The 22,929-nt window shown below is 45.8% G+C and overlaps 1 protein-coding gene across 1 annotated transcript in view; it reads right to left on the bottom strand.

Moving 5' to 3' along the window:
• The window catches only part of SLC25A20 (solute carrier family 25 member 20), a 65,970-nt gene that overhangs the window by 10,847 nt on the left and 32,194 nt on the right, over window positions 1-22,929 (bottom strand). The window contains exons 5-6 of the mRNA XM_068252694.1: window positions 20,543-20,660; window positions 4,447-4,519 (exon numbers count right to left, since the gene is read on the bottom strand). Of these exons, the coding sequence (XP_068108795.1) occupies window positions 4,447-4,519; window positions 20,543-20,660 (191 nt within the window). The remainder of the gene's footprint in view (window positions 1-4,446; window positions 4,520-20,542; window positions 20,661-22,929) is intronic.

The following is a 22,929-nucleotide window of genomic DNA, read 5'->3' as shown; positions in this document are numbered from 1 at the left end:
CTCTGCCTCCAATATTTTTAACCAGAAGACCCTGAATGCAGATAACTTGCTCCTGACTGAAGTCTGACTAGATTAGCCTCATGCTCGTTTCAGGTGTGCGATTCAGACACTACAGCAGCCAAAGAGATAAGCAAGATACCAGGCAGCTGGTACTGTTTAAAAGGAAATAAATATGGCTCTCACTTCAAGTTCCCTTTAAGATCCAACTCCAGCCAAACCAATTTGGTGTGGGTGAAAGTGTTGGCATTGTATTTGGTTGCTACTGCCCTTTATATATATTTCACTTCCTGTTCCAGTGACCAGCAGGACTCGGATGTGAGCTTTGCAGACCACAAGTGCAGGGAGTGAGGGAGTGCAGGAAAAGAAGTGTGAACTTCCACAATACAGCATATATTTTATTTCTGGCTCTTCATGTTGGGAAATTAGACTAGTGAATGCACATATAGAAGACAGTCACCTCGTCCACCTGCCACTCACCCGGCCAGTTTCGCTATGGTGTCATTAGGGGCATGAAACTGGTCGGGTGAGCAACAGGTGGAAGAGGTGATGGTGTCTTTTTTATATGTGCATTCACTAATAGGGTCCCTGTCATAAGAGCACGTAAATAAGTGATCATTTTCTGATGATTTTACAGTTTGTCTGGCTTTTCTGAGAAATTACACTTGAATTCACACTAAAGTGGTATACACTTAAGAGATTTTTTTCAGTTCAATACATGCATTACCGTTTACTATTAGCGATACCCTTCTTCAGGAGCACTCGGGCTCCCTGAAGACTTCTGGAGCCTCCTTCGGCCGGGTAAAGCAATATTTGACTAATTTAGTCAAATACTGCTACCGGGCGAGCCAGCACTGGAACGAGGGGACCAGGAGAGGAGCGGGTAGGCTCTATACGACCCAGAGCCTTTCCTCTCCTCTCCTTGGGCAAGTATCTGTCTCATTTCTTTAAATGTGGTTCCCATTCACTTTAAAGGGTGCTGGTGGCGGATCCCTGATGTTTGATCAATGCATAATTTATTTCTCTGGTGCAGATTCCTATCATTGTTTGGTAAATTAGACCGGACTCCTGTTAATGCATTGCATAACATAAAGAACATTTTCTAACCAAGACAGAGATAGTAACACAAGAAAAAACATTTTTGTTTAGTACATGGGATTCTTGTAAAGCAGGAACAACCAGAACATTTTTAAACCTTTTCTGTATTATCCTTGGCCAGGGAAAAGCACTTGGCCTAAGTAAAATCAGATTTTTTTTTATATACATATACCATGTGCTGCAGGGCTTTGTACTATGTAAACAAAGAGATGATGAATACACACAGCAATTCAATATTACAGTTTGGATGACAGTCACACACACTTGTTGAAGCAGACTTGCTGGGTGATCTCATAGGGAACCAACGTAAACAGACCTCCAGCGTAGTAATGTGACTGCTAAATAGATTACTAGTTTTCTCTTCTATATAGTCAGGAGGGAGGGCGAGTGCTTGTGCAAAAAAGTACAGGAGACAAAAACGGGAGCCCAAATAGTGTAGTATGTTAGATAGGAAAAGCGTGAAGAAAGGAAATTCGAAATACTACTCACAAAAGCGGATTGCAAGGGGGCAACAAACCACAGGATGTAGGTGGAGACAAAGAACCTGACTCCACTCGGGGAGGTCCGACCAGACCTGGATGTGGTTGCTCTCCTTATGAAAAGTGACAATAAACCTCTGTGGTAAGGACCAGAGGTGTTCTGCCTCAACCCCCTACAACAGGGGACATTGGGGGTCAAGTTAAGCACAGTTAAAGGGAAAGAGGCGCCCTGGTATGTATAGAATGGTTTAAACGAAATGGCCTGTGCTAAATAAAATTCTTTGTTCATACAAACATCTTCTTATTGGAGGTAAGTCACCTCACCTTTTCGATTTTAAACTGGTTTTAATCCATTTTATACATACCAGGGCGCCTTTTTCCCTTTAACTGTACCATGAGGAGATGGACTAGTCCAGTGATCTGCAAACTTGGCTCTCCAGCTGTTAAGGAACTACAAGTCCCACAATGCATTGCCGGAGTCTGACAGCCACAGTCATGATTCATAAAGGCAAATGCATTGTGGGACTTGTAGTTCCTTAACAGCTGGAGAGCCAAGTTTGCAGATCACTGGCCTATTCAAAACCTGTTGGTTCTGTCAGATTTTAACTGCTAATTTTTTTCGCCGGAGTGGTCCTTTAAATGTGAGCAAAGGATTTCTCATATTATAGGAGGTCAAAGTACAGAGGGCAAGACAGGTAACTACATTCCAACATGCTACTCTCAGATTTAAACACACACAAAAAAAACAACACTTAAATTAACCTGAGGTGAGAGGGATATGGAGGCTGCCATATTTATTTCCTTTTAAACAATACCAGTTGCCTGGCAGCTCTGCTGATCCTGTCTAATACTTTCAGCCACAGACCTTGGAACAAGCATGCAGCAGATCATGTACTCTGGTCTCAGCTGACTCAGGTTCTACTGTATTAGCCAAATGCTTGTTCCAGGGTATTGACTGCTTATGTCAGAAGACCAACAAGGCTGCAAGGCAACTGGCATTGTTTACAAGGAAATAAATATGGCAGCCTCCATATCCCTCTCACCTCAGGTTCCCTTTAATTCCTTCAGTAGACAGTATTCCTATATGCAGGTCGGCGCACAAAAGACCGCCCCAGACCCGATCATGTTTGCCAGTATACAGACAGACTCCAGAAGAGAAAGAGAAATATTTTCGCCTGCACCTGCTGCCGTACGGGTTCCTCTTACTGTCTCGACGGGCCACGCATGCGTAGTTGCACACGACTCCCGGCCAAGTCACTCAGCTAACAGAGCCACCAGTGGTAGAACAGAGGGAGCCCAGAGGACGCTGGGGGACCTCACGGACTACGGTGAGCTGGAGGACGCTACAGGCAAGTTCAGTATAACATTTTTTACTTGTGTTCAGGTTCCCTTTAACTAGGTATCCTGTAAAACTACTCATGTCCTTCCCATCGTGCTAAACCAATCCATGCTTTGCACTAATGAAGACCAACATAGCCTGAAACAGCCATCTGCAAACTGAAAATCTCTGTCAAATTAACGGGTAATAAGTATGCTCTGCTGTATGCCCCTGAAAAAGACAGGCATAAAGGGAAGATTTTCATATTCACTCACAGACCTGAAGCAATGCATTATGGTAGTAACTTCTTGTATAAGTTAGTCTGCAATATTACGTAACAAAGGTTGTTTTCATAGATAAATACTCAAGTTTCCATTAAAAGGGACAATCCTAGCCTTGTCAGCGACAGCTCTGATGCACTGCACAGAATGTCAGGTGACACCATTATTTCTGGTTTAGGCTTTACCACCATTTCCTTTGTAAACTTCCTGCTCTCTGTAGAACAGGGGTGTCAAACTCAAATACAAAGTGGGCCGAAATTGTACATTGGGGCCAAGTCACGGGCCAACCTCAATGTCTACTGGACACCTTCCTCCCTTATAAAGTTCTCTGGTGTCTGGTGTCTAGAGATCCTCCCTCCCTTATACAGCTCCCTGGTGTCTAGAGACCCCCACCCTTCCCTATACAGTTCCCTAGTGTTTAGTGTTTCCCCCCTTACTCTCTATATGGCTTTCCTGCTGTTCTAGGGCTTCACCTCCAATATAGCTTCCCTGGTGGTCTAGAGCAGGGCTTTTCAACCTTTTCACTAGTTGTACCATTTTTATCGCCTGAAAAATTTTAACTACCACCAGTGTGCCTGTGCAGTAGATCTGATCTGATCAGGCACGGCTGTTTCTGCCAGAGCAGAGAGCCATTACTGTGCATGCGCTCACACCGGCAAGAAGATCTTTGGGGGGGTCCCACCGCTGGATCCTCTGTACTGAGGAACGGGGAAGCCTCTTTAGGTAAACAGCCACAGCGAAGAGACAGCCAGGCGAATGGTGCAGTGACGGCACGTATACTTTACATACAGGAAATTAGCAGTGATGTCACTTCCTGTATTTGAAGTATACCCGCTGTGCACTATTCGCCTGTCTGTCTCCTACCGCTGATCTGATGTCTGAAGTATGCTGCAGAGCAGCACAGCGAGGAGCAAGCAAGGGGTAGATGAACTTTGTGGAGGCAGGAAGAGACCAGGGCAAGCAATTAAGTGGCAGGCAAACTTGGAGTGTACCACCTGGCCAACAGCAAAGTACCACCAGTGGTACATATTCCACAGGTTGAAAAGCCCTGGTCTAGAGTGAGCCAAACATAATGCAAAGTGGGGAAACCACTTGAGGGACAAATTAAATGGCTGAGGGCCAAATTTGGCCTGTGGGCCATAGTTTGACATGTATGCTGTAGAACTAATTTGCATTGTCTCCGCCCAGTGCTTAGACAGGCGAGACAGGAAGCTGCATGCAGTATGTTAGAGATGGGCGAATTACATGACTAGCTGGATGGTTTGGCAAATACCTGTGTCCTTCTGGGGTGAGAGCCGTTTTCAGCCACTCATAGGTCATAAAGTACATCCCACTGGCTGGCACATCTAAATGGGGAAAAAATAAATATAGTCATGAAGTGGTTTACATACAAAAACATGATATACAATAATCACGGTTGGTGTAAGTGTACAAGTAAAAGGTGCCTCTACATGACTTGTCTTTCCTGTTCTTTCGACCGTTCAATTCTATCACTATCAGATCGGCTGAGCTTTGATTATGTTCCATTCTGCTTAATTGATGGGTACCGTATATACTCGCATATAAGCCGACCCGCGTATAAGCCGAGGTACCCACTTTTTCTTTAAAAAACAGGAAAAAATCATTGACTCGCATATAAGCCCCCTCCCGAGTATAACACCCCACTCCCACACAGTATAAATAGTCAGATGTACCCCATTATGTTGCAACCCCCTCCCCAGTATAAATAGTCAAATACAGGGAACAGTATAGAGTTAGAGACACACCTGCATAGATAAGTGGCTCAGGATGCAAAAATTGCATCTGAATCAGTTGGCTGGTGTATAGATAGCTGTGTCTTGCCTGCTCCCTGTGCACTATCATCAACACAATTAAGCATGCAATGTGAGGTAATGTGCCTGTGACAGGTGCACCCCACTGCTGTGTACCTCCTGTGGCAATACAAAATGGAAGTGTTGCTTAATCAAGGGCCACCTGCTGCAACACACTCAAGTCACTGTACCCCCTTCCCTCCCAGTACCCTTCCGACTAGTTATAGTGCTCCCCGCTGTGTCCGTGCATCCCCGCGGTAAGAGTGTTTGCGGCCAGCACTAGGAGGACTGACCTGAGGTGCAGCAGAGTGAAGAGAGCAACATCGTCATTGCCCCATGTGCACACGCAGTTCCAAACACAGATGCCGTTTCCTCATGGGCTCCCCGCTGTCCCGTGCTGGCTGCGGTGTAGAAGAGCGCGGCCTGCCCACTGTGATTATTCAGTCCGTGCTGGCCGGTGTAGCAGAGCATAGAGAGGAGCGGTGTCACGTGCATCTTTGGGGATTCCCTCCCTGTCCCACTCGCTATGTCTCAAGCAGCCACTAGATGGCGTCATATGAGACAGCGAGTGGTGAGAGAGGCAAGGGAATCCCCAAAGATGTACGTGACACCGCTCCTCTCTATGCTCTGCTACACCGGCCAGCACGGACTGAATAATCACAGTGGGCAGGCCGCGCTCTTCTACACGCAGCCAGCACGGGACAGCGGGGAGCCCATGAGGAAACGGCATCTGTGTTTGGAACTCCGTGTGCACATGGGGCAATGACGATGTTGCTCTTCACTCTGCTGCACCTCAGGTCAGTCCTCCTAGTGCTGGCCGCAAACACTCTTACCGCGGGGATGCACGGACACAGCGGGGAGCACTATAACTAGTCGGGAGGGCACTGGGGGGGGACAGAGACTCGCATATAAGCCGAGGGGGGGACTTTTGAGCACTTTTTTTGTGCTCCAAAATTCGGCATATATGCGAGTATATACGGTAATTGAACGATATCTGCCCGAATTGACAATTTCACTCGATCGAGCAGGATGGAAAATATCGGTCGATCGTAAAGGAATCAGCTACTCTTCGCATGATTTTGCTAGATACAGAATCGATTTTTGGTTTCAGAGGGGGGGGGGGGGGAGGCGGGAAGGTTTTAAAAAATGCATTCTTGCCTGGACAAATCGACCCTTGCATGAATGTATGTGTGTTCAGGATCTGCACCCCCACCCTGGTGCTCTCCTCTCCTATGTTGATGCTGCTCACTCTACTTATGTAATGCGCTCCCTTGCTGTCCAGTTGATCCAGAGGGTAAGGGCCCTTTTACACTTAAAGGTCCACTGTCGTGAAAATCTTAAAGCGTAACACATATGTAAACGCATACAAATGAGGAGTACGATTCTTCCTGAGTAAAATAAGCCATAGATTACTTTTTTCCATGTTTTGACTTACAGTAAGTAGTAGAAATCTGGCATTACTGACAAGATTTGGGCTAGTCCATCTCTCCATAGGGGATTCTCAGCATGGCCTTTAATATTTATAAAGACACTCCATGAAAAAAAGATTTATACAAAGATACTGGCCAGCCTCAATGCTCACCGTACACTTTTTTGGTAGTTGGACAAAGCAACTGCCATTCACTAAGTGTTTTTGAAAATAAAGAAAACCCTGAGAACCCCCCATGAAGAGATGGGCTAGTCCAAAACCTGTCGGTTCTGTCAGATTTCTACTATTTACTGTAAGTGACAGCAGCATAAGAGAAAAGTAATTTATGGTTTATTTTACTCTGGAAGAAACATACTACCTATCTGTATATGTCTAAATATATTTTAAATTTTAACATTGTTGAGACAGTGGTCCTTTAATCAGTTGCTCTCAGTTATAACTGAAAGAAAACTGATTTTCAAAGTAATGCCCATGTTTCCATATGGCTCAGTTCCCACTATACGCATTTTAACTGAAAAACTTTTTCACAATGCACTGCTATGGAAAAAAAACCTCATAATGCATACTAACACATACCATAGACCCTGAACAAGCATATACAGATCAGGTGTTTCTGACATAATGGTCAGATCTGACATGGTTAGCTGCATGCTTATTTCTGGTGTTAAAAACAGGCGTTACAACACAGGCACAGAGAGGTGAGAGGAAGCAGGTAAAAAAAAAAATAAATAAAAAAAAATTAAACAATATTGCGGTTCTTTGCATTGGTTAGGATGTGCTAACACGTTGTGGTGTAGTCTTTAAGTTTTGAGGACTCCACCCCGGCTTCACTCACTCCCCCTCCTCCACCCCAACCTTACTCACTCCCCCTCCTCCACTCCAACTTCACTCACTCCCCCTCCTCCACCCCAACTTTACTCACTCCCCCTCCTCCACCCCAACCTTACTCACTTCCCCTCCTCCACTCCAACTTCACTCACTCCCCCTCCACCCCTCCCCCTCTTACACCCCAGCTGCACTCACTCCCGAACTTCACTCCCTCTCCCGTTTCAACTTTTACCGCCACAGTTTACTTTAAATAAAATTTCCCCACACAATAGTCATCATGTTGGACTATGCTGTACAGTGTACATCCTGTGACATGTATGCATGCCTTGATCAGCGGATTGAGGGTGTTTACTGTTGCCCTGGGTGTGTGCGTGTTGCTCAGTTAGAGGCGGAAGTCGCAGAGCTAAATAAGCATCTCGCAACACTGAGACGCATACACAACATGGAGATGAGCTTGGATCTCACGATCCAGACACTGGATGGAATCGGTGAAGATGAGGTGGGTGGAGTAAAGCCGGAGCAAGAAGCAGAGGTAGCAGCTAGTTGGGTCACAGTTAGAAGGTGTAGGGGAAAAAGTGGCAGGAAGGCCAGTCCCGAGTTGTCCCTCACTAATAAGTATGCTTGTTTGCGTAATATTGGGGAGGATGATTCAGGAATAGCAATGCTGCAGCAGGATGTGCTCCTTAGCAACCAAGGGGCAGACTGCTGTAACGAGAAAGGGAATAGGAGTGCAGCTAAGGCTAGACAGGTACTGGTGGTAGGGGATTCAATTATTAGACGCACAGATAGGGTAATCTGTCGAAGAAACCGTGAATGCCGTACAGTCTGTTGCCTCCCGGGTGCTCGGGTTCGGCATGTAGCGGAAAGAATTGACAGATTATTGGGTGGGGCTGGGGAAGACCCAGCTGTCATGGTACACATTGGCGCCAATGACAAAGTTAGTGGGAGATGGAAGGTCCTCAAAAATGATTTTCAGGTACTTGGAGATAAACTTAAAGCAAGGACCTCCAAGGTGGTGTTCTCTGAAATACTGCCAGTGCCACGCGCTACATCTGAGAGACAGAGGGAGCTTAGGGAGTTAAATAAGTGGCTGAGAAATTGGTGTAGGAAGGAAGGGTTTGGGTTCCTGGAGAACTGGGCAGACTTTGCAGTCGGCTACAGGTTCTACAGCAGGGATGGGCTGCACCTTAATGGGGAGGGTGCAGCTGCATTGGGGGAGAAGATGGCTAAACAGTTGGAGGAGATTTTAAACTAGGATCTGGGGGGAGGCGGGAGGATAAAGTCTCAATATGTAGACAAGATAAGGTAAAAAGACAGTGGGAGCCTAACATTATGGGGGGTGGAGAGGGGGTGGGGACAGTGTAAAGATTAAGGAGGTTGGTAAAACTTCAAGTAGCCCATTTCGTGTAAACAAAATTGGTAAATGTGTTGGTAAAAATATAAAGTGCATGGTAACCAATGCTCGGAGCCTTGCAAATAAAATAGACGAACTAGAGTTCATTCTGAATGACAAAGGCTATGACATTGTGGGAATAACCGAGACATGGATGGATGAAAGCCATGACTTGATAGCTAATTTAAAAGGATACAATGTGTTTAGGAGGGATAGAACAGGGAAAAAAGGTGGAGGGGTTTGTCTCTTTGTTAAGAATTCTTTTACAGCTGTCCTCAACGATGAGATGGAGGAAGATTGAGAAGATGTGGAGTCCGTTTGGGTAAATATTCATGGTGGAAATAAAAGTTGGCAATTGCTTATTGGGGTATGCTACAGACCACCTTATTAATGAAGCTGCAGAACTGCGATTACTACAGTAGATTGAAAAAGCTGCAAGTAAAAATGAGGTCATAATTATGGGCGACTTCAACTTTCCAGACATTGACTGGGGTATTGAGGCTACCCATTCTGGTAAAAGCAGCAGATTTCTGGCAGCACTACAGGACAATTACTTGACTCAAATGGTAACGGAACCAACTAGGGGGAATGCGTTACTGGATCTGATCATTTCTAATAGACCAGATAATGTATCAAATGTGCAGGTTCAAGAACATTTGGGAAATAGTGATCATAACATGATAACGTTTGATCTGGTGACTGATAGGCCACGGGGCAGCGGGACCACTAAAACTATGAATTTTAGAAAAGCAAAGTTCAATCAAATTAGGCAGGCACTAAGTTTGGTGAACTGGAATAATGTACTACAAGGGAAGGACACTGAAGGGAAATGGCAAGCTTTTAAACGTATTCTCAATCAATATTGTAGTATGTATATCCCATATGGAAACAATGTCTAGGAGTAAAAAAAGGCCTCTATGGATGAATAGAAAGGTTAGGGATAAAATGAAGAGGAAAAAGAATGCCTACAAGGTCCAAAAACAGGAGGGGACTGAGGCTGCACTAAGCAATTATAAGGAGTGCAATAAAAATTGTAAAAAAGAAATTAGGCTGGCAAAGATCGAAGCTGAAAATCAAATCGCTAGGGATATCAAATCTAACTCAAAAAAGTTTTACAAGTACATCAACTCTAAAAAAAGAAAGGTTGACTGTATAGGAATCCTAAAGGATAAGGGTGGGAACTCAATGGTGGATGACCAAGGTAAGGCAGAGTTATTAAATGCTTTCTTTGCTTCTGTCTTCACAAAGGAAACAGCACTGTTGCAAATTACAGAGGCAGAAGAGTCTCAATCTTCTAACTGTAATATTAAATACTTAACGCAGGAAGAAGTAAAGGCAAGACTAAATAAATTAAAAATAGACAAGGCACCTGGCCCGGATGGCATGCATCCTCGGGTCCTAAGAGAATTAAGTTCAGTTATAGCTAAGCCCCTTTATCTTATCTTTTGTGACTCTCTTGCAACTAGCAGAGTCCCAGTGGATTGGCGTACAGCCCACGTTTTCCCATTATTTAAGAAGGGCAAAAAATCTGATCCAGGAAATTATAGACCTGTAAGATTAACATCAGTTGTATGCAAACTATTTGAGGGGTTACTAAGAGATACTATACATGACTTCATAGTAGAAAATCTTATTTCTCAGCATCAACATGGGTTTACTAAAGACAGGTCCTGTTTGACTAACATGCTCAGCTTTTATGAGGTAGTGAATGCTAATATGGATATTGGGAATGCTGTAGATGTGATATACTTGGACTTTGCAAAGGCCTTCGACACTAATCCCCACAGAAGTCTGGTGCAAAAGTTGAGGATGCAAGGACTGGGGAAGAGTTTGTGTGCATGGATAGGGAACTGGCTAATGGACAGAAAACAAAGTTGTGGTCAATGGATCGTACTCAAAATGGGAGACTGTTAGCAGTGGGGTCCCACAGGGGTCTGTTCTGGGTCCAGTGCTCTTCAATTTATTTATTAATGACCTAGTAGATGCAGTAGTGAGTAATGTTGCTATTTTTGCAGATGATACAAAATTGTGCAGAATCATCAACTCTCAGGAAGATAGTGTCATATTGCAACAGGATCTGGATAGGATGGCTATATGGGCACATACATGGCAGATGAAATTCAATGTTGACAAATGTAAAGTCATGCATTTTGGTCGTACCAATGGTCTAGCACCATACAAAATAAATGGGATACAGTTGGGAACATCAAACTTGGAGAAGGACTTAGGAGTACTCATCGACAACAAGTTAAATAATCGTACTCAATGCCAAGCCGCTGCAGCTAAAGCGAACAAAATTTTGGGATGCATTAAAAGGGAAATAAAAACTCGAGATGCTAGCATAATATTGCCCCTGTTTAACTCTCTAGTAAGGCCACATCTGGAATATGGAATTCAGTTCTGGGCACCACATTACAAAAAAGATATTGCAGTTTTAGAGCAGGTGCAGAGACTAGCTACAAAATTGATACGTGGGATGGAAGGTCTCGCTTACCAAGAAAGGTTAGATAAACTGGGTTTATTTAGTCTAGAGAAAAGACGCCTTAGAGGAGATCTTATTAACATGTATAAATACATCAGAGGGCAATATAATAGCTTGGCGGATGAGCTTTTTGTCCCTAGGCCTTCTCAAAGGACTAGAGGACATGAGCTGCGCATGGAGGAAAAATGTTTTAGCCATTTATTTAGGAAAGGGTTCTTTACAGTAAGAGTGATTAAGATGTGGAATGCATTGCCACAGGAAGTCGTTATGGCAAACTCTATACCTGCATTTAAAGGGGGCTTAGATGCTTTCCTTGCGTTGAAAGACATCCATGGCTACAATTACTAGGTTATGCCTAATGATGTTGATCCAGGGATTTTATCTGATTGCCATCTGGAGTCAGGAAGGAATTTTTCCCTTTTGGGGCTAATTGGACCATGCTTTGTGGGGTTTTTTTCGCCTTCCTCTGGATCAACAGGGGTATGTGAGGGAGCAGGCTGGTGTTGTACTTTGTACTGGTTGAACTCGATGGACGTATGTCTTTTCAACCAAAATAACTATGTAACTATGTAACTATGATATTCAGACACTACTGCAGCCAAATAGATCAGCAGGGCTGCAAGGCAATTGGTATTGTTAAAAATGGAAATAAATATGGCAGCCTTCATATTCTTCACAGATCAGGTGTCCTTTAAAGAACCCCTGAATAAGAGGGTTATGGAGGATGCTATATTAATGTCCTTGCACATTGTCTGGCAGTCCTGCTGATCCTCTGCCGCTAATTCTTTTACCCATAGACCCTGAACAAGTATGCAGCAGATCAGGTGTTTCTGAACTGAAGTCTGACTGGATTAGCTGCATGCTTGGTTCAGGTGTGTGATCCAGATATTACTGCAGCATGAGAACAGCAGGACTGCCAGGCAACTGCTATTGTTTGAAAGGAAACAAATATGGTGGTTTTCAAATCCTTCTCCTTTAGCTTTCGGGATTTAATGACCTCACAGGCATATGCATTAGCAGGGAGCGAGCAGGGGACAGAGGAGCGGCCCCCTCATAAGTAAGGGGCCCTGGGGCAGTGACTAAGGGACAGTTGTGCTGTTTACATGCATTTTTTGGCTGAGCAGCCCACTTTAAGTCTCGCATCCACTAGTCCATATTTCAACCACATTTCTAACACTTTGAGCAAAACGGTTAGCGATAGCCAATCAATTTCAGACTATCATTATTATTTTAGTATTTAAAGCGGAACGGAAGATAATATTAAAACAAACTGTTTCACTTACCTGGGGCTACTGCAAGCCCCCAGAAGCCGTCCTGTCCCGCGCCGATCTTCCGTTCTCCCGCCGACGGGCCACTGCGCCTGCGCAGCTCTGGCCACACGTATCTTTCTTCGCATTCCAGTCCGCAATAATGCTACTGCAGATGGGAACACGGAAAAAGGATACGCTTGGCAGGGCTGCGCAGGCGCAGTGGCCCCTCAAATTACAAGTCGAGGAACGAAACTAGCTGGCAACGGGGAATAGAGGATCGTGCAGGACCGGCGCAGGACAGGACGGCTTCTGGGGGCTTGCAGAAACCCCAGGTAAGTGAAACTGTTTTAATATCTTAGTTCCGCTTTAAAAAGTGCCAACATCCTCTGAAGTAACCGAACAAGACATCTCCACCTTCCTGGGTCAAATCTCTCTACCTCAACTTACTTCAGAAGTCACAGCTCGTCTTAGTGCCCCAATCACAGCACTAGAGGTTCAGGCAGCTATAAAATCCCTTAAAGTGGATCCGAGATGAACTTTTACTCATTGCATAATTGTGTTCCTTTCCTATAGTTTATAGGGCATTCCTCAAGCCAAATACTTTTTTGTTTTTGTTTTAATACTCTAATTCCCTATAAACTAAACAAGCCTCGCCCACAGGTTTTCAGAGAGCCAAGGCACTTTCAGACAGTAGCAAGGGCTCATGGGAGCTCAGTCTGGGCAGGAGGAGGGGGAGGTATTACTAGCCAGAGATTTCAGAGGCAGAGGGGAGGGAGGGAGGAGGAGGAATTAGTTTTTTTGCTCAAGATACAGATAAGCCTGCCTCTGTGTAATGTTTACAAACATGGCTGCTGTCATTGTATCACAGGAAGAAATAATAATTTTTTATTAAAGCTGTTTGCAGCTAGATTTGCTGTGTAAACTATCTAAACTTTAGATAAGATATATAGACAAGTTACTTGTTATAGTTAGTTTTTTATCTCGGATCTGCTGTAAAATTAACAAAACCCCCGGCCCAGATGGTTTCTCTAGCCAATACTATAAAAAAAACCTCTGACATCATAGCCCCCACTTTAGCGAGTTGCTATAATGAAATGAGAGTGGGTAAACTTCCTCCACACAATATGCTTAAAGCCCAAATCTCAATGATCCCTAAAGATCTTGAATGTCACGCGGCCCATCAATTCCACCCCATCTCCCTAATTAACGTGGATTTTAAATTACTAGGAAAGATCCTAGCTCTCAGACTGAACACTGTCCTCCCTGCTATTATTCATAGAGATCAGGTGGGATTTGTGCCAGGGCGTCCAGCGGAAGACAGTACCAGAAGAGCGATCCTCCTGACCCACTACTTACAGCATCAAAAAATCCCTGGAGTTGCCTTAGCACTAGATATATAGAAGGACTTCGATACCCTCTCCTGGTCATATTTAAAATTAGCCTTGGGTAAATGGGGCCTGGACGCACACTTTCTTAACTGGATAGAAAGTATGTACTCCCACCCGACAGCCTATGTACTTTAATACTGACAAATAAAAAGAAGTAATGTGGTTCCACCCCTATTAATTATGTTCAACAGTACAATGTACACACGCAGGCGGGGTTTTTTATGAACCCAAAAGTTCTCTTTTATTCTTCAATTTTTCTCTTCAGAACGTAGGTGATACGTGCAGATACAACATCAGACCTTCACATACAATTGCCTGACACGTGTTTCGCAGCCATAAGCCGCTTCCTCAGAGGCACATTGCAAAAACACATCCAAAGTCTAGGATATCAAACACACCAGATCGATCTGAAGATGAGTGCAGAAAAATATCCTCCAAAGCGTCTCCCCAAATAATCTCCACGATCTGCTCATTTGGGGAGACGATACCAAACGCCCTTCAGGCATTCGACCAGTTTGCTAAAATATCCGGTCTCTTTATCACCGTCACCAAGTCCAAGGCTATGAGTATATCTCTAGATCCTCAACATCGGGACGCTCTCAAAGACACAAGCCCCTTTCAATGGGTCCAGGCTCTTCCTTACCTAGGCATCACACTTACCCCTCCTACGCTTCCCTCTTCTCAGCCAACTACCCTCCTTTTTTAAAATCGCTATCATCACTGACTGATAAATGGTCCACTCTCCCTTGATCATGGTTGGGTAAAATTAACTCAATCAAAATGACGTATTTGCCTAAACTGCTTTACTTTTTCAGCACCTTACCGGTCAAGGTTCCAGATCACCATCTGCGTATTTTTCAAAACAGGATAATTAACTTTATCTGGGGTCGTAAAGGTCCCAAAGTACAGAAATCAACTTTGTTCGCCCACAAATTAGACGGAGGTCTGAGCGTGCTGTGTATTCTCTCTTACTATCAAGCAGCTTCCATTTGCCAACGGACACGCCTCTTTCAACCCGAAAAAACACCCCCCTCTGGGTCTTCCTTGAAATTCCTGATAGCACTCCCATGCTCCCTAGTACTCTGCTCTGGCTCCCTCACAAATTAGGGCTCTCCACGATCAGCCCTCCCCTATCACATAACCTACAAGTATGGGAGTCAATACGGTACTCAGCTAACCTACAGTCGCCTCACCTTCCCTAACTGCCCTTAATTGGCAACCCACTTTTTAAGCTGGGCTTGGAAGCTTCTGGGTCCTTCTCTTGGTAGACCGCCCATGGTTTAACCTATGTGACCCACCTCCTCTCCCCCAGAGGCTTCTATTCTTGGTCAGAGCTCGAGGATAAACTCAACATCCCAAAGTCCGAATTCTATCGCTTTCTGCAACTTAGATACTGGATTAACACGCTTTTTAAGGACCGGCTCCCCTCCCCTGCCCCCCCGGTGACCTTACCCCGTTCAAAAACATCTGTCTCCGCCGCCCTGGCTCCTGAGGCCTTATCTCCTCAATTTACTCCTTCCTTACACGTCCACAACAACCAATTCAACATGCTCATGTCGCCAGATGGGAATCTGACCTTGGGGGAACCAAAGATCGGGAAGACTGGTTAAACTTTTGGAGCAGAGTAACCTCCTGCTCTAATAACTTACATACTGTTGAAGCGGCTTACAAACTCATGACCAGATGGTACTTAGTCCCGGACAGGATAGCTAAAGTTTTTCCTTCTGCCAACCCCTTTGTTTTAGGGGTTGCAGAGTCACAGGCAACATGCTCCAACACTTGGTGGTCTTGTCCCCCGCCTTCTTATATTCTGGAGCCAGGTCTACAGACTACTGGCAGCCCTATTTCATAAATCTATCCCCAAGAATCCCTGGCAGGCCCTCATGCACAAGAAGATCGACTCTCTCAATACTCATCAAAACAAGCTGGCCTCCCTAGTCTTATCTGAAGCTACTACGACTGTAGCTAAAAACTGGAAAAAAAAAACCCTCAGTAAACTTTGAAGAAGTTAAAACACAATTGAACAATTATATGAAACACGAAAAGCTAACCAGCATCTTACGTGACTCCCACAAAAACTTTGAACGGATCTGAGACCCCTGGATTCAGTTAGAACATCCGACCATGGAGGATACCTTAATTAGCAGGCTATGAGATGGATCCCGTTCCTTTTCCTTTCCCCTCCTTTTTCCCCCTTTCCCTCTCTCTTTTACTATCTCCTCTCATCTCTCTGACTCTCTATCCTCTTCTACTTCTTTTCCCTTTTCTACTTTCTCTTCACTTTAATAGCAGTGGTTCCGCACAATTTATAGTGCGGACCCTCAAGACATTAATTTTGGCCAAACACTCACATCCTGGCCAAACCCCCCTTTCTATCCCCCATCCCATTTCAAAGCATGTTCCAGATAGCTGGTGTTACACCTCTGGATCTCACTTGAGACTCTCATTATAGTATCTCCCTCCCTTTATCTCCCACCCGATAAACACAATTAGGCTTAATACCCCCTACACGAACCTGGTATACATATGCCATGCACGAGATTGAAATATTGAGTTGTTTACTTCAGGGCTGTGGAGTCGGAGTTGGAGTCAAGGCAATTTTGGGCACCCGGAGTCGTTGATTTCATAAACTGAGGAGTTGGAGTCGGATGATTTTTGTACAAAATTCACAGCCCTGTTAAGTATTAGACTAAGGAGTCGGAGTCGAGGAATCTAAATCAGAGTCATTTTGGGTACCCGGAGTCGGTGGTTTCATAAACTGAGGAGTCGGAAGATTTTTGTACCGGCTACACAGCCCTGGTTTAATTCTCTCTTTTTCTCTTCTCTCTCGTTTATGAACAGTTTGCGTAGTCTTGGCTGCCTTGTTTGTTGTGTATGGTATATTTACGCAATATTACCCTGCTGTAATGTTTACCCATGGATGTGTTATTGGAATCCCAGGTTTGTTACCCCTTTAAAAAAAAAAAAAAAAAAAAAAAAAAAAAAAGGAAAAACTTCAATAAAACTTTGAAAAAAAAAAAGTGCCGACATCTTCCGCAGCACTGTAGAGAGTATATTGTCTTGTCACTAACTGTCCCTCAGAGGGGCTCACAATCTACTCCCTACCATAGTCCTATGTATGTATCATGTAGTGTATGTATTGTAGTCTAGGGCCAATTAGGGGGAAAGCCAGTTAAATTATCTGCATTTTTTTTTTAGGTATGGAAGGAAACTGGAGTGCCCTGAGGAAACCCACACAGACACAGTGAGAACATACAAACTCCATGCAGATAGATCCCTGGCTGAGATTCGAACTTAGCTCTGCAAGGCGAGAGAGTGTTACGCCATCGTGCTGCCCAATTTATTGATTGAGACTGTGAGCAGGCTTGGTGACAGGGTGACAATCACTGACATTGTGGTAGGGCTCTGATGTGAGCACTTCCAGGTTCTAAGAAGTCCCATCAAAGAAGGATCCAGACTATTTCCAGATGACAGAAGAGCATGAAGAATACAATTAGCTACTAGAGGCCGCGTTGACCTTGAATCACTCAGCTTTTTTTTTGGCGTCTAATTTGCAGAATTGTGCAGCCGTGACTCTGATTAGAATGTAAAATTCAATCAACAAAAAGATTACACATTAGTTTAGGATCTCATTATGTAAACGCAAGCTGAGGTACAGTATCTAAAACACTATGCTGGGAATAGAAGCTGAGTAACGATGGCCATACATCAAGCGACTTGCCGGCCGATCAACCGTCCGATTATTATAATAGGATGAAAATCGGGGTTGCCAAGCTCATGTCTGATCAACGATGCAACCAGTTTTGGGCCAAACTTTATCCTATGTACTGATTGGATGTAGGGCTAACTTGCTTTATCGGATGCATGACGGTAACGTCGTGCAATATCGGGAAGAACGCGCCGGAACTCCCGGCGCTGTCTACCGGGTCTTCATACACACACCACATTGCTGGCATAACATGGGCACGTGTGACATCACACACACACTCACCCACATATATACCGGCAAGCACTTGGGGTGCGTGTATGCATATGGAGCCCAGAGCCAGCGGCAAACAGGAACAGGTAAAGTATACCACACAGGGCACCATGTGGAGGGGAGGGGACAGTTGGGGAAAGGGCAGCACGGGGTGCGGCAAGGCGTGTGATGCGCGTCTCAAGGCCAATTCCCAAGAGATTTCATGCTGAAATGAATCCGGAATTGGTCTGCGGTCTATGGGCAGCCGACAGATCTCTCTCCGATCAGATTCCATCAGGGAGAGATCTGTCTCTTGGTTGATCTCATCGTCTGATGTAAGAGCACCTTAAAGAGACTGAAGAGAGTCTCAATTCTCATTTTTAACCTATATTAATGTTAAGCCCCATAAGCACAGCTAAACCGCCGCTATCCCGCGGCAAAACGAGGGGTTAATACCCCCCCAAATCCCCTCCCCTGTGTCGGGGGGAGTGCTTCCTGATCGCCGCCTCCCCCCCCCCCCCCTCATCTGCCTTCACAGAGATGGGCGGGAGGGAGGCGGAGATCCGCGCGGCGATTGACTCGCATGGAGGTAGAGCTACAGCTCATAGCTCTGCCTCCAGGAAGAGCAAAATCCACGACCAAGAAAGTCGTGGATTTTGCTGGGGGGATTTGGGGGGTATTAGCCCCGCGTTTTGCGGTTTAGCTGTGCTTATGGGGCTTAACATTAATACAGGTTAGAAAAGAGAATTGAGACTCGCTTCAGAGTCTCTTTAAAGAAGGCCATACACCAGTCGACTATCAGCTAGATCCTTCTCTGTCTGAATCTGATCTGACAGAAGTCCATTGCTGCCACAGATCTGCACTCTGATTTCCAATAGATTTCAGCATGCAATCTATTCGATATTAGTGGAGTAACAACCTCCACCTGCCGGGGCCGCCAGGTCTCCATGTGGGTCTGTCATGGTGTGAGAAAGGACTGAGGACAACCCGAAACGCCTGTGCGCCATCTTACAGATACCCACATATGAATTTTATGATGATGTAACCTTTTAAAAAGAAACTTAAGAATTTTAGATGGTGCGAATCTTCAAGTGAATGGGAACCACATTTAAAAAAAAAAAAATGAAGCAAATACTTACCTAAGGAGAGGGAAGGCTCTGGGTCGTATACAGCCTTCCGTCTCCTCTCTTGGTGCCCTCTATCCTGTGCTGGCTCCCCCCGTTTCAATCCCCCACCGAAAGGGTATTTGGAAGTCTTCGGGAGCCGTGTCCTCCCGAAAATGTGCAGCTCCATACTGCACAGGCGTGAGCGTGCAAAAAAGCGTGCTTGCGCAGGCGCAGTACAGGGCCGCATTTCTTCAGGAGCACTCGGGCTCCCTGAAGACTTCTGAATCCTCCTTCGGCTGGCTAAAGCAGTATTTGACTAAATTAGTCACTGGAACGAGGAGACCAGGAGAGGAGCCGGAAGGCTCTATAGCAGGGGTCCCCAACCACCGGGCCGCGACCCACTGCCGGTCCGTTGGCAGTTTCCAGCTGGGCCGCGGCGGGTCTGTCCTCTCGCCCCTCCCCCCCGCGGCCGCCGCTCATGTTACCTTATGAGCGAGCGGCCGCTTCCAGATTCCCCCAGGCGCCTCTCTCTTTCATGCAGCATCTCCGCTAACAGCGCGTCTTGCGGAGGAGGGAAGGAGGCGGGGCTAGCCACTAGCCATGCTGGGCACTATACTAGCCATGCTGTGCACTACAGTAGCCATGCTGGGCACTACACTAGCCATGCTGGGCACTACACTAGCCATGCTGGGCACTACACTAGCTATACTGGGGCACTATACTGGGGCAGTACCTACCCATACTGGGACTATACTAGCTATACTGGGGCAACTAGCCATACTGGGGCAACTAAACTACCTATACTTGGGCAACTATGCTAGCAATGCAGCTGCACCCCCAGAACCCCCCCCCCCGTAACCCGCTGCGCACGACACTGTTCACTAGGTCGCGCACCCCACTCCTCACCCCACTCATCACCCCATAACCGCCCACCCCCCTTCAATTTTACCTCTTCATTTTACATTTAAAAGTTTAGCACAGGGTTTTATTAGCCAAGTTCCGATTTGTGCCGTACTGCAGAAGTTTCAGGCATATAAGGACTGATGTAATTATTTTATTGCACACATTAGCAGGGGGAGGGGGGGGTAGTAGATTGGACACTATACTTCAAAAAGTTTAGAGAAGCCACAGGTGCTATTTTCACACCTTCCCTCTGGCTAAATAATGGGAAACTAGGAGGGGAAGGGGGAAACATCGCAACTTCTATAGCTATTAGAAACCAAGAAAAAAAAAAGTGGTGCTTGGTTCTCTTTAATTTTTTACCTCATGATTGCTTTACACTCAGAGCAGGCTCAGTTCTTGCTGGTGGAGGGTTTGCCATGAGACCTTTTGCTCCACAGCAGCTTTTATTCACTATTATTGCTGTTCACGGAACTTGAGCTCCTACAATGGGAATGTCCCCAGCACATCCTGCGTCATCCAAGCCTTTTCATTCCAACAGGTGCAAAGCATTCAGCTCCATGGTATACAACGAAGTGAGGTCAGACAATCCTCTGTAGAATGCAGTTCTACAAGACAAATCTATAACTTACGGAATATAACCTCAGGGCCCGGGGGAGTCTGGTGAATTCCTGCAGCTGTATAACTGGTTACTCTGCGCCCCCCCCTCCACACACACACACACAATCTCTTGCACTCCCTCTAGTGTGCGCCTGCAGAATAGCTCAGCGTGAAATTCCCCACGTCTCTCTGAACTGTCAGTGGACAGCTGACCCCCGGCTTACCTCTCATGAGCGTCAGGACGGTTCCTTTGTAGATGCCTCTGATTCCAGCCTCTTTGTACAGCTGGCGGGCGCAATCCATGGGACCTGCATATTTCTTCTCTCCAGAGGCAGCCTGGATCTGAAAACAATGATTCAGGTTATGGAGGATTAGCTACTCTATGAAGATTAACTGTGCTACAACCTAACCGCAAACTGACTCGCTGGCATTAAAGTATTACATGGAAGCAGTGTTTAAACACCAGCATAAAGAAATCAATCTAAGCATGCCAAGCAAGACAAAGGAGTGAATGAAAAGGTACTCGGGATGTACAGTAGACATCCAAAAACGGCGGCGGGAAATTTGGGCGCAGGGCGAAGGCAAAAAACAGCCCACCCTGCTCCTACAAAAGTCCCGGCGGCGTTCATTATTATTATTCCCCGTCCAGGACACAATGGACGCAGGAAAGATGCAATTAGTCTAAATCACACTATTGAAGCGTAAGAACCCAGGGGATAGCAAAATGTCAAAAACATTAATCAGTATCAAAAATTGCACAAATAGGATATACTTCGCCTTTAAAGACACTTTAAAATGTCTGCGGAGAGCTCCTCGCACATTATCCAGCACAACACACGCTCCAACTACACTGGTAATGGTACCACCAATCGACGATTTTTCTTCAGAGTGGGGAGACAGAGTTCACCAGGGTATGCGATCTTATACTATACACAAGTGCCGTTAAGGATTTGCCTTCACAGAACAACCGTTTCATCGGCCATCAGAACGCCATAGCTGCATGGCTGGTATCTCACCAGTCTCATAACCATCAATCAGGTCGCTCCTGTTCTCAGCCTCTCAGGTCTGCAGCTTCCTTCTCACAGCGCACCGCTCAACTCAGCCATGAAATCACGGTGGGGAGCGGTAGCCACTACGGAGATCCTACCGGCAGCTGTCTGACATAGAGGGAGCGCTCAGAACACAGCACAGGACGTGACCCCACCCACTGCAAGCTTCATACACCCTGTATGACGTGGGAGGCGGAGGCACCTGCCACAGCAACGCCATGAACAGGGCTGGATCGGTCTTTTCCCCTTGCTGAAGTTCATCATTATGCAATCCTGCATGCTCGCCCCTCAGAACCGAAGCATCTCTGCCAGGCATTGCTGGTGGTCGAATTACACTTTTTTTCTCGTAATTTGGGCTCCGTCTTTTGCTGGCGCCCAAATTACCCTCTGAGTGCCGCTAAAGCCATAATGCACATAACAGCCTATGGCAGCGCCCAGCAGTGCCTAAATGTCCGGCACCCCTTATGCCTACCTAGACTCAGAGGAACAGACAGATTTAAAAGAAACTTGAAATGAGAGGAATACGGAGGCTGCCATTTCCATTCCCTTATAAACAATGCCAGTTGCCTGGCTGTCATGCTGAGTTTTCGGCTTTCGTTGTGCTTGTGTCACACACCTGTAACAAGCATGCAGCTTATGCGTGAGCGTATGCTCATTCTGGGCCAGTGGCTTGTAGTAGCCTCCATTTTCTTCTCAATTTAGGTTGCCTAAATTTTTCGTTTGAAGACTGCAATGCACTCTAAACCTCTGCCGGCATATCTCGTTTGGCTGCCTAGTGCAGTAAAACGAGGGGGCGACAGGAAGCAGTTATAGTTACCTGTTCCGGACAGCTTTTCTCTTCAGCCACCCCAACTAGGACCTTGACAGGTCTTCTGGGTCCTGATCACATGATATGACGTGATCAGGCAACAAGAGACCGTGTCAGGGTTACAGCGCCACCTGGTGGTAGTAGAGGGTTGATGGAAGAGATATGAGACTCTTCCATCACCTTCTTCCACCACTGGGTGGCGCTGTAACGATGACCTGTTCTCTTGGATCCTGATCATGTCATATCATGTGTTAGAAACTGAGAAGACATGTCGGGATTATATCGCCACCGTGGTGGAGGAGAGAAGAAGCCGATCCAGCCGTCCGGACAGGTAGCTATGAAAGCTCCCTGCCACCCACTCTGTATACCCTGCTAGCCTGCCAGGCTGGGGAAGGCACACTTCCCCAGCAGAAGGAAACATTTGGCCCTGAAGCCAAAATAAAGTTAATGTCGCTGTACACACCTCACCCAAGGCTGTTTTTGTTGGCCACCTCGACAGAGTGTGCATGTAGCTTAAAAGACACCTGAAGCTGAGAGGCATATGGAGGCTGCCATATGTCTTTCCTTTTAAGCAATACCAGTTGCCTGGCAGTCCTGTTGATCCATTTGGCTGTAGTAGTGCCTGAATCACACACCTGAAACAAGCATGCAGCAAATCCAGTCAGACTTCAGGCAGAAACATCTGATCTGCATGCTTGTTCAGGGTGTATGGCTAAACATATTAGGCCCTGTTCACAGTGCTCAGTTGCGTTGC

The sequence above is a fragment of the Hyperolius riggenbachi genome, chromosome 9 (genome assembly GCF_040937935.1).
Source record: "Hyperolius riggenbachi isolate aHypRig1 chromosome 9, aHypRig1.pri, whole genome shotgun sequence".
In the NCBI taxonomy this organism is placed as follows: domain Eukaryota; kingdom Metazoa; phylum Chordata; class Amphibia; order Anura; family Hyperoliidae; genus Hyperolius; species Hyperolius riggenbachi.
This window is presented reverse-complemented; position numbering and strand designations above follow the sequence as displayed.